At 47.2% G+C, this 12,386-nt stretch overlaps 1 protein-coding gene across 1 annotated transcript in view; it reads right to left on the bottom strand.

Annotated features, from left to right (window-relative positions):
* Nucleotides 1-537, bottom strand: part of COL4A1 (collagen type IV alpha 1 chain) — a 130,229-nt gene extending 129,692 nt beyond the window's left edge. The window contains exon 1 of the mRNA XM_074156738.1: nucleotides 379-537. Within this exon, the coding sequence (XP_074012839.1) occupies nucleotides 379-441 (63 nt within the window). The 5' untranslated portion in view covers nucleotides 442-537. The remainder of the gene's footprint in view (nucleotides 1-378) is intronic.
* Between the last annotated feature and the right edge of the window lie 11,849 nt (nucleotides 538-12,386).

Below are 12,386 nucleotides of genomic sequence, written 5' to 3'. Positions count from 1 at the left end.
GCGTGCTTTCTGTTCCATCCCCAGCCAGCGGCGCTCCTTGCCGAGCCGTGGGAGAGCGGGAGCGCGGTGGGGTCCGTCCCGCGGGGCGCTGGCCCGGACCCCCGCCGCCAGCCCGTGGGGAGGCCAGGACCTCACGCGCGGTGCCGGCCGCCCCGCTCCGCGCTCGCGGATGGGGCCGGCGAGCGGGCGCAGCCCCGCAGCAGGGCATCCCCGCCAAGCCCACCTGGCCGCTCCACCTTCCCGAGAGCGGAGGCCCCGCGCAATTCGGGCGGGAGCAGAGAGCGGGGATGGGGGCTCCCCGTCCCGTCCCCGCGCCTCCCCGGGCGCGGGTCCCGCGTGGGTACTCCGCCGCGCCCCCCACCCCCTCCGCGTACTCACCGCGGCAGAGACGGCGCTGAGCTCGGCGCTCAGCAGCAGCCCGAAGCCCAGCCAGAGCCGCATGCTGCCCGCGCACCGCACCGCGCCCTCCGTCCCTGGGCGGCGGGGCGCCGGCGGCTCAGTGTGGGGCTCCGCGGGGCCGGCCCCACATGCGCGCCTCTCCCCTCCGTGGCGGCCGCGGCGCCTGCAATGCCTCGGGGGCGAGGGACTCGCCGCGCCGTAACCGATGGGCGGCGGCAGCCCCCTCTCCTCCCCCGGGCGGGGACCCTGGGAGGGCGCAACCTCGCCCGCTCCCCGCCGGCCGCAGTTCCTCCTCCTCCTCCTCCCCGCCGCGGGTGGGTGGCGGGCCGGCGGCGGCGGCGGTAGGGGGACGCGCGGGGGGGGGGGGGAAGGACGGGGACACGGAGGGGGGAGGCGCGCCGCTTTCCTCGCCCCACACCGCCGCTGCCGCCCGGGAGGGCAGGGGCAGGGGCAGCGCGGCGCGCAACGGTGCGGAGCGGGCGGCGGAAGGGGTCGGGGTCGGGGCCGGGGCCGAGGAAGGGGCCGGGGGCGCTGGCTCTGCCCGGCCCGTCGGGGTCCGCGGCCCCCTATCGCGGGTGGCGGGACGCCGCACTCTGCGCAGGGCGGGGAGTGGCGCGACCGACCTCCCCCCGATCGGCCCGGCCGGTGGGGCCGCTCCCTGCCCCGGCAGCGGCGTCGCCGAGCCCGGAGACCTCCGCCGAGGGGACCGGCGTTACATGCGGGTTCTTCTCTGCCTTGCAGGGGCGGCCGTCCGGCGGGAGGAAGCCCTGAGCCGAGCCCCCGGGCAGGGAAGGAGCGAAAATGGACATCTCGCAGCTTCCCAGTGCGCGTACTTTTATTTGTCAGTAAGTAATTCCGCTCGGCAGGCTTCTGGAAATAACTCTTTTAAAGTTATATCGTTACCTTTAACTGCAAAGTTTTACCACGTGCTTGTTTTGTGCGAGCTTAAAACAATATCGTGTTTATTCACCTTCCCCTGCAGGGATCTGGGGCTTCTCCTGGTCCTGATGGAAGTCGTGCTGTCAGCCGTCAAAGTAGATGCTGTAAGTAAAATACCTTATGACTTTTACTGAGGAGAGAGGAGGAAAAAGCAGTTTCCTTGGTACCAGAAAATGAGGAACTGCGTTTTCCTTTGCCAGATGGCTTATCTATCATTCCATTAAAAGAAACAACCAACAAATCATCTCTGTGAGCCTTACAGATTACTGCCTTCAACAAAATGATGTCTAGCAGAGTAGCATAAGGTTTCAGTGTCAGGTTGTTTGAAGTATCCCACTGTTATTTTTGTACAGATTGGGTAATTTGTTAAAGCAATAGTAAAGCGAGCCCCAGAACGTCTTCATCTTAACAAGAAAAGCACCGAGACAGATGGGTGGGACAAAAAGGCAGTGCTATAGATACTGGAGAGTACTTTGGAGAAATTAACCTGTGGATGGAGTATCTTCATTTAAGCACAGAAATCATCTGAGGACTGAGAAATTGAAACTCTGGCTTATTTTACACGAGAGGCATGTTTATACATAAATTGTTTAAATTACATTGTTAAGTCCAAAAATAAAAATTATAGTTAGTTAGATGTTAGATGTTAGATGCAACTATCTGCTTGAGGTGCTGGTGTAAACAGAAGCTGTTAAACTCTTGGGTCATTGTCACAAGGATGTGGAAGAAGTGAGAGAACAATGTATATGGGAGTGCAACATTTGCCTGTGACAAAGCTTGGTGAATTTAATGGCAAGATTTTTGTTAATGCGAGTAGGTTTTGGATCAGGCCTGGGTACTGCAGGCTGAAAGGTTGCTAAGGCTTGGCTTGTGCCTGCATTTGTCAGCCACCAAGCGTGAGTAAGGCTCTGTGTTCATGTGCAAACGGTATCTTGATGACGTTTTCTCAAAAGCTATCCGACTTTTCCTTTAATCCTGCTGTCTGCAACTTTCACTCTGTTTTTTATGACTTTGCACATCCTTATGGATGTCTGACGTGGTTACATCTTTGTGGTGAGGCGGCATAATATGTTAAGGAATGGGAAATACTAGGGCTTTTGCAGCAGGTGTTGTGACACATGGTAATTTTGCGCTCAAGCTGCAGCTGGCAGGTAGAGCTTGCCCATCGGTCTGCTTGGCTGGTTGGTCTCTCCACGTCGTGACTAAGTGAGAGGTGGCAGGCTGGGAGCCCACAGCCCCATGGGAAGGGACACAAGTGAAGACCGCGAGTGTCACGTGCTACTTCTCTTTGCCATGTTTTGGCAGAAACATCATTCTGCTGAGTAGCGCTAAACGGATGATAATATTACCACACACTATTGAAACCAGAGCAGGCTGGTGATAATGCAAGCGTTTTAGGCCCAGTAATGACATTTCTGGGATCAGCTGACATAAAAGGCGGCATTTGTGGCACGACTCTTCTTTTTATGAAGTTGTGCCGTAGCGTGCGTAGCGTGATACCTGAGGTTTAGCTGTAGCATGGGCTAATTCATTCTCCTTCATGTTGTTGCTTGTAGACTGCAGGCTGTGGTGTTAATATAGCTGTTTACTGAAGAGGTGTTGGAGCTACCTCCGTTAGTGGATGCAGTCTGGTCATGGCTCCTTGAATCTCCACATGCCAGTTTTCCCAGAGTATCTTGGAAGAGTAAATTGGCCTGCTTGGAGGTCTAATTTCCCTGATTTAACAGTTCCTAGAGTGGTGGTTGTTTCCCACCCTAGTCAATATCAATGAGGAAGTTTGGTCATGTTTCCATGAAAAATTAGAGCTGCATTGCCACCAAAATATTTATCCCATTTTCCACCCGTATGCCACTCCCTTCCCTTGGCCAGCACAGCTCTTTCTGTAGTCGTGTGGTGAACTGAATTGGAAAATTACTTGTTTAAACTAATCAGTCCCCCAAAAGAGAAGAGGGGCGAGAGCTAACTTTACCCTAGATCAGATCACCACTGGTATTCACAGAAACTTGGGCTGGCACGGGACTGGGAGGAGGAGGCAGCTGGGGGTGGGAGGAAGGATGGGCTTGCTCCTTGTGGTGACAGCTCTGGTGGAGTGTGTTGGCAAAGTGACAAAGTAGGTGCATGTGGGAAGCAGCTGCACCTGAGTAATTGCAGGTGGGTTGCTGGCAGTCATGTTGTTAATATTGTAATCCTGTTTGTCACATTGAATCTTCTATTATTTGTTACACAGATTAATGTGATAATGTTACAAAGTGTTTTATTAGCTTGGGTTAAAAAAAAAAAAAAAAAAAACCAAACAAAACTGCTATGAATTATTAAGGTCTGTGGGACCAGATCTCAAAAGTCATGGTTCTGCCTGTAATGAGACAAGCAGAGCTGCTGAGTTTGACAGCCATGTACATGTGAATGAGTTACAGCTGCTGGAGATAAGCGTTGTTGAATGAGTGAACTTGCACATCGGAAGAAACTGAAATGAGATTAAGGAGAAAGCCAGGAAGGAGGGAGAGGGAAAGAGGGGAACTCAGAGCATTTGACTGGATGTCTTGCCTGACAGGCTGCTGCTAGCTGTTAGGGAGACGGATGTTTCACAGCAGAGAAAGAAACGAGAGGAAGAAAAGGGAGGATGTTTAGGATATCTGAGGACTGGGGAAGAAGACATGGTGTCTCTGGCAAGAGGAGAGCATGCCGATTGCAAGCTTGAAGAGAACTAAGGAAGAGGAGTCCCTGAATGGAAATACTAGGAGACAGCCAAATGGAGTGGATCAGGCCCCAGTTATCTTTAGCACTCTTTGGCATACACTAGCTGGTGATGTTGAAGGCCTCAAATAACTTTGGAACTACTCTAAATTGTAGATTTAAGAATTCATGTGGCTTAAATAAAATTACGTTGTGTTAACTACCCAAAGTTGAGCCAAGTTTGCAGATTTCTTCTCCCTCTTTCTGTCCTTGAAAATATATTGCATCTAAAATATAATAATTGGATTATTTAATTTTTCTTTTCAGAGACAGTATATCTTCTGCTAATGCTGATTTTTTTTTTTTTTTTTTTATCTTTCCCAAAGCACCTTCTTCCTAAATACTTTTGTAACTTTTTGATTACTTTATTGGTGCCCCCTTAGTATATTTTTTAAACTGCCCCTAATTAAAATTACTTTTTTTTTTTTCAAGCTATATTCTGGTGGAAGCAATGGAATCCCAGAAAAGAAGGGAATGACTTTCAGATAAAAGAAAGAAAATTGAGAGAGGCTAAGTTAGAATAACATACGCAAAAATAACTACAAGTGACAGGTCACAACTGTTAAAAGGAGAACATACATAGATGTCTGGAGAGATTTATATGAAAAGAAAATAGAGTCAAAGTAGTGCACGTGATACAATTTTCTCAACTTCTGTTACATTGTAAAGGGATATATTAATGGGAATGGCATCAAAGAGAGCGAAGCAGCAATCCTTAAAAAGGGTGGATAAAGCCAGCAGTACTATGTACTTCATTCTAGTGACTTCATAGTGAAATTAGATTGCTGGCACAGGTGCCTAAATTAATGTTCTAAGCTAAAATGTGTCAGTCCTCTGTGACTATCTCACAACCAGGTTTTCCCAGATGTGTCCTGTTTTATTCCATCCGGAAAATTTCGTCTGGTTGAAATGGGAGGACTTTTTACATTAACCCAGGATTTCCAGGCTGAAAGAAGCCAGGGTGGAGTAATCACTCGGCCCATCCTGCTGGGCATGTCCACTGTGAATGTATGCACCAGGATCGCAGTGTGCGAAATGGAATAGTGCATGGGTGCTACCCAGGTGATCTAGGAATGAGTCGTCAATAGCAATTTCTTCTGCCGCATTACAAAGACGATCAGGGGAATGGAGCATCTCTCTTATGAGGAAAGGCTGAGAGACCTAGGTCTGTTTCTGGAGAAGAAAAGGCTGGGAGGGAATCTCACCAATGCTTATAAATATCTAAAGGGCGAGCATCAAGAGGATGGGGCCAAGCTCTTCTCAGTGGTGCGCAGCAACAGGACAAGGGGCAACAAGCACAAGCTGGAACACGGGAGATTCCATCTCAACATGAGGAAAAACTTCTTTATTTTGAGGGTGACAGAGCACTGGAAGTGGCTGCCCAGAGAGACTGTGGAGTCTCCTTCTCTGGAGATATCAAAAACCCGCCTGGATGCCTTCCTATCCAGCCTGCTCTAGGTGAACCTGCTTTGGCAGGAGGGTTGGACTAGATGATCTCTGAAAGTCCCTTCCAACCCCTACCATTCTGTGATTCTGTGATTACTTAGTGCATGCAAAGTCAATCCATTTCTTCCTGGAAATACCACGCTCCCTACCTGTGCACTGCTTCAGAAATGGCTCTTTTTCAGATCCCTGAAAAAGAAACATCACAGTCCTGTGTTAGAACAACTTCATTTGAGGCATTTCCACACTGGCAGATGTGGCTTATTTATGTCTGTTTCAATAAGTGTACAGATTGGCTCATCTTTGACTAAGAGCGGGGTTCCATAAGAAAATCGGAAAAACAATACCTTGCAAAAAAACAGTGGTTTGGGGAGCCTACCAGCATGTCTGATCACTTTATTGACAATTTCTTTGAACCCTGAGAGAATTATTGGGTAGTTCAGAGAGGACTCTCTGTGTTCAGTCATGGAGCTGTGAAGAAGAGGCAGCTCTGTCAAAGAACTATGAGAAGTCCTGAGTGAAAGAGGTGACATCCAGGCAGCTACATAAGGCAAAACCCCTCGCTTTCACCAACACCAACAGCCATGCCTTGATCTGGCAGTGGTGTTTCCATGGATGAGGGTCACAGTGTGCATCATGCTGTAGATGGGCAGCAGGATGGCTACCCAAATGGGATTTTTGTTTTTCCTTTTATCAGAGCCAGGGTTTCACCTGTCACCACTGTATGATGTCAGGCAGACTAACACACTCACTGCAAGCATTGTATATATGGGAATGTAGTCATGGGCCATAGCTTTAAATTCCTTATTTCTGGTCCTTTCTTTCTTGTGCGCTGTCTGCTCCACTTGTCATTAAGAGAGTGTTCTACTATGTCTCTTTCCTTTGTTATTCCTCAAATTCTTCCTTGAAATTCTTTTTTGCTGTCATGCCTATGAAACCAACACTCATCCTAATTTCTTATCAATTAATCATTCTCCCTATGAAGATTTCTTTAAGAGCCATTTCTGCTATGTCTTTGTGGATTAAATTAGAGAGACTGATCTTTCTATGCAGTCATATCCTAACACTGATTCAAGTTATTCATTCAAGGACTAAAGACAAGTTACACCAAAAGCAATGTATTGTGTCTCCCTGGAGTTAGCGATGAGGAAAAGGAGGTTCTTGCGTGTGTCCATGTTCTTTAATCTCTCAGTGCAAAGCCGCACATAGATTCTATACTCACTTTTTCTTGTGAGTAGATCAGAAGCATGCTCAGTGAATGTCTGTAATAATATATTTGGAGTAATTCTATTTTTTAGAGTTACTAAACGGCATATTATATAGTCATGCTGCATTTGGTAGGAAAAGAGACAGAGTTCTACTGGTGTCCTATATTTCTCAGATGTTAAAATGTTGATACTGAGAGACATGAACCTTGAGAAGGTAAACGATCATGTAATAAAATGATCTTGTTATTTTTGTCACTTTACTCTGAAAGTAGCTGAAACAGTTTCAAAAATTCAGCATTGCTTTTCCCTGAGCTTTTAAAGTAGCACATCTGGGTTTTATTGTGTAGTAATTGCACCACAGGAAGTCTTTATGCTTTATGATACTAAACCTACCATGTATTCTTTAAATTTTGTGCAACAAAGTAATTTATAAGTCCAAACAGATTTGCCTTACCCAAAATGTAAAGGTGCGTTGTGGCTTATTCAGTTATACTATGAGCAAACACGTGTTATAAATATTTTAATTCAGTAGTTCAGAGCACAGTTTGTATTAGTGGATCTTTTTTTTCTTTTTGCAGTAATGGATTTCTTGTTTGAGACCAGACTATTTATTAGTTCTTTGCTTTTGTTTTTCCAAGCCAAAAATTGGTCAAGGAGTGGAATATTCTTCATATTGTGTTACACCAATCCAAGATTTTGGGAGAGTTCAAAGTTTATTTAGTAGCTTACAGTTACGATATCTATGTGTGCCAAACAAGGCAGCTTATCTTCTCTAACCCCTTCTCCCTTAGGAAACTAATGCCTTGTGCTATTTGCAGTACCTTGTTTGCTCCTAAGGAACAAAAAGCACAGTGAAATTTGCAGTATTTTCTGATGTTTATCAAGTTATTCTCTTATAAATGGCAGGAGCTAGTTGACAGCAGCAGTTGACTCAGCTCGCAGTGAAAGTATGTGATTTTCATTATGCAAACATTTCTGAGTGACTAAGGACCGACACTGTTGATTTTTGTGTGCCCTTTTTTGTCCAGTTGGAAGCTGAAGGTGCTGGAGTGAATCACAACCGTGCAAGGGTAGCTCCTTGTTTCCAGACTGTAGAAACAACGGGTAGCAAGGGAAAAGCTCTCACGGAGAAGTGAATGAGCAAACTTGCATTTCCCTGAGTAATTGCACATACTTCAGCTGAATCCTAGTTTTGCAGTGTTTTCCCTCTTCAACAGTAAGCAGTGCTTCACAAGGCTACTGCGTTTTCTGACCACGCATGTGGAACATCATGGAAATGAGGGGAGATGCAGCCATGGCTTCCTAGGCGGTGATGCAGCTTCTTCTTCTTCCTGGGAGACCAGAGATGGAAGCTGGATTGGGGAGGTAGGAAGGGCCCTCACCCTCCTGGCACACCTCTACAGCACCCAGCAGGTCCAGGGATGGTCACTAGTGTCAGACACAACCTTGGAGGGCTGGGCAGGGCCATGGGGATAGTGACAGACCAAGGTCAGGCTGGGACAGTGGCCCACAGATGGAGGCTGGGGGGGACCATGGCTGGGCACAGGCATGGCTGACCCCAAGCCCATGGGGAAGCCCCACTTCTCACAGCCATTTTCCCACACAGCTCATTTCATACCCCTCTGCCAGGGAAGGCTGCACAGCTGCACCAGGAACGGGCCCTGGGCCCGGGTGGCCAGCTGGCCCCAGGGCTCCCCTGGGGTGGGATGGGGGGAGGCCATCCGAGGTCTGGGGCCGCCACCAGGGGCAGGTCCCAGTGCAGCCCATCTTGGCTGGGGGGGAGGCAGGTGGGCAGGCAAGGTGCGTGCTGGAAAAGCAGACCCACAAATTTAAAATCAGCTGGAAATTTTAGGGAAATCAGCATGTTTTAGGAGGACTGGGATAGAATTTCAAAATGGACCAGAGCCTTCTGTATGAAGGTGGGGAGGGACTCTTTACCAGGGAGTGTAGTGATAGGACAAGGGGTAATGGTTTTAAACTGAAAGAGAGGAGATTTAGATTAGATACTAGAAAGAAATCCTTTACTGTGAGGGTGGTGAGACACTGGAACAGGTTGCCCAGAGAAGTTGTGGATGCCCCATCCCTGGAAGTGTTCAAGGCCAGGCTGGATGGGGCTTTGAGCAACCTGCTCTAGTGGGAGGTGTTCCTGCCCATGGCAGGGGGGTTGGAACTGGGTGATCTTTAAGGTCCCTTCCAACCCAAACCATTCTATGACTCTTTGAATTGAAAGGGTGGTGTTATTAGGCTTTTCTTCTCCTGACAGAGTTTCTCAAAAAGGGACTTTTTGTCAAGAAAAAAACCCCTCGATTTTCAGCATAAGTTTACCAATAAGTTCTATTTTTATTTTAGACGTGATCAGAAGAGATCAGAAGAACATTTAGATCATCATATCGGTTACCAAGGATGCACACTTACTGGGATATTTCAGGCATCCTATTTATTCATAAATCACCCCAACCTTTATTTTGAAGTACCTTTCTGAAGTCAGCAAGTAAAGATCATTCAGATAAATAGGGCTTGGCTTATTTTTGGCAGGTCTTAGCTGCAGATCATGCCCACACCTCCTCTCACCCTTGGTTGATGGAGCCAAGTAATAAATTCTTTATTCCAACTATACTTTTCCTTTATATTTCACCAGGCTTTTAAGGACTTTTTGCTGGTCAAAATTACCTTCTGACTACATAATTAGGTTGTATACAAAAAAGGGATGTCAGGCAACGTGAAATATTTTGGATACAGCATAAGCCCTTCCATTTGGCCTGTTCTGCAAATGGGGTTTTTGGTGGTTTTTTCCTTCTTTTTGTTTGTGTCATTAGAAAACAACTAACTGCCTCAGGTTTAAGCCTTGTCCCAACGCTCTGAGCCTGTGAGCGTTGATGTTCAATGTGGCTCCTGGAGCTCCTGCCTGTCCTTATCCTCGGGAGCCCACAGCTCTAGGCTGGGCAGCAATCTGCCCCCCTTGCTGCACACCCCAGCCTCCTGCAGAAACACAGGCTTGGAAACAAACCTGCTCTTCATAGGGGATTAAGAAAAAAAAAAAAAAAAGGAAAAAAGAAGGAAAAAAACCACATCTGTACAGATCAGCAGTTGCTGCCTGTACCGCAGGAGTCTCCGTTGTCAGGTCCTGCCCACGCTTGCTGCGCCTTGCAGCCATGGGGAGCGGAGTCGTTTCTTAAGGAAGGGATGGGAAGTTGGGAAAGCTTAGCAGGCTTTCCCCGTCACACTCCTGTTTGCCTCGCTCTCAGCACAGTGTTGGCTCCTGCTTCTCTGCCTGTGCAATCCCCGGGCATGCTGCAAACAGATGAGGAAAGGCATTTTTACATTCGAGCTGCTGCCTCGCTGACCTCGCGTAATTGATGTTCAGCCACCTGGTCCAAGTCTCACGGCACCCCGAACACGTGTGTGGGGACCCCGGGGAGCAACTCCGGCAGGAGAGTGGAGCTGCTCATCAGGGCTGCCGGCGTGTCCCAGGCTGAGCTGCAGCAAAGGGAGTGGGCAGAAAGGAATGCCGCTCCCGCGCAGGGCTGGGAATAGCCGCTGGGGCCTCGGAGCATGGGAAGCCTGCATATCTCCCTGAGCCAGCAGCCAGAGAAAGAGTCTGCTGGAAACAGCCCAAACATCTCTGCATGACACTTGGAAAATCTCAAGTGACGCTGGCTGGAAGAAGGAAGTGAACAGGGAAATGTAAGCATTTCCCTTGCTGTGTGGGGCTGAAGCTGGGTTTTCCCCATGTGCTTTGCAGGTGTGTGGGAAGAAGAGGTAGAAAGTTGCCCAAATCTTCTGTCTTCTGTATGTGCCCACGAGGTAGCCAGAACATCTGTTATCTCTCAACTCACTAAAGCCCTCTGGCTGCATTCCTTACAGTAAACCGTAGAGCCCCAGGTGAATTCTCTGCCCTTGTGGTCAGTTGGCACAGTCTGTCCATGTCCATAACGGTAATTGGCTTTGGTAATTAGCCTCCTTAGTTTCCAAAACAGGGTGGCCCCTTAGAGACTGCCTGTGGTCCTTACATTATGCTGACTCTTGCACCGTGCCCAAAAATGTCTTTGCTGAAGCGAAGCAAGTGAAAGCTCCCTAGCCCGAGGAACAGGCATGCACGGGACCTTTCTGACAGTGAAACAGTACGGATCGTCAAGCTGCAGGGCACGGGGCTACTTAATACATTAATATAGGCATGGAGCATATGTGCCTCAGACTGTGACCGTAACTGTCTGGAAACCAGAGCCCACTCTCATTTCTCACATGCATCAGTGTTTTGAGTAGTTCTACCCAAGTAGGGTTTAAATAGAAGAACTGGGCTGTTTTACGGTTTGGTGCAGAAAATGTCAGCTAGCATTCTGAATACTTGTGGCTTACTTTGCAACGGTATTGCCATGTCACCCCCTCAAATAGGAAATCTTTGCCAAAGAAAACCAAAACCCGTCCTGATAGTTTTGTTTTAAGCTTTATGTGATGTTTCATGGCATTATCATGCCTTATTTGTTGATATCTGCATCGTCTAAGTAAAATAAAGGACAAAAATAAGCATGTAAATAGATGGAAATGGCAACAGGTCACAAACCAAATTGGACAATCAGAGGCATCAAAAAAACATTTACTAGTCCTCTTTCACATGCCTAAGTGTTAGGAAGAATAGTCCTTCGCAAGGAAAGGACAGTGACTAGAGTATGTATCACTTGGCTACATGCTCATTTTCTGGTGGCTTATGCTCCACTCCCCAACTGCACTTTGATCTGTTCTTGGGGAGTATGAACACTGCAGTGCATCTCCTTCAACCGCCTCCCTCTCCCAAGAGATATTCCATTTACATGGAGTGGTCGGATGAGGGGAATTGCAAAAATGTGCTCTTTTACCTTCTGGTTTTAGAATAAAGTCAAGGACGGGTGAGTAGCAGAAGGCAGGGGGTGTAATTGTCCTCATTTGATGTGAACTGGGGTTTATCAGTTGTCAGTCACACAGTGTCTTCCAGTCTAGATTTCTTTCTTACTTTTCTATTCCAGACCTTGCCTATGACAATAGTTTTGATTTGTTTGGTGATCACAGCCTTGCTACCTTATCTATGAAGCTATTAATATTGCCTTAAAAAAAAAAAAAAGAGTCACCTTCTACAAGATAGTCTGTTTAGCTTTTGCCTCAGTCTTAGAGAATAAGGAGAGGACTTCTTGGGACTCCATCCTTTCAGTGATCCAGGGACTAAAGAGATCAGTACCCCTTTCCTCTGAGTAAATAGACTTAATTAGACTCAAAGAGAGTGAAATATGGTACTATTTTCACACATCAAACTGTCTATACCTGAATCCCTGCCAAGGAATGATTATTTCAACAAATTTATATGGCCAATGGACTGAGGAACAATCTGGAAAAAATATATTTCTCTTTAACACTGATTTCCTTTTATGAATTTATGCCATCAAATTGAGATCCAAACATATGTCCAACGCATGCTCTGATCTGATTATTTTTTGATGTGAGATGGGAAACTTTAAACTCTTCATTGTTACTTGTTCATAATAATCCTGTTTGTGCCTTAAGGGGATAAGATAGTAGCCATTCTTGACAAAGTATGTTCTATGGCCTAAGATGTTAGAGAACTTCAAGAAAATGTTACCTCTGCTTTCACAACTCTAATCTCTTGCTTGAGGTTTCATCCCTTAGGGACACAGA

Source organism: Numenius arquata, chromosome 1 (assembly GCF_964106895.1).
Source record: "Numenius arquata chromosome 1, bNumArq3.hap1.1, whole genome shotgun sequence".
Lineage (NCBI taxonomy): Eukaryota > Metazoa > Chordata > Aves > Charadriiformes > Scolopacidae > Numenius > Numenius arquata.
The sequence above is the reverse complement of the archived record's forward strand: the minus strand, read 5'-3'. Positions and strand labels throughout refer to the sequence as shown.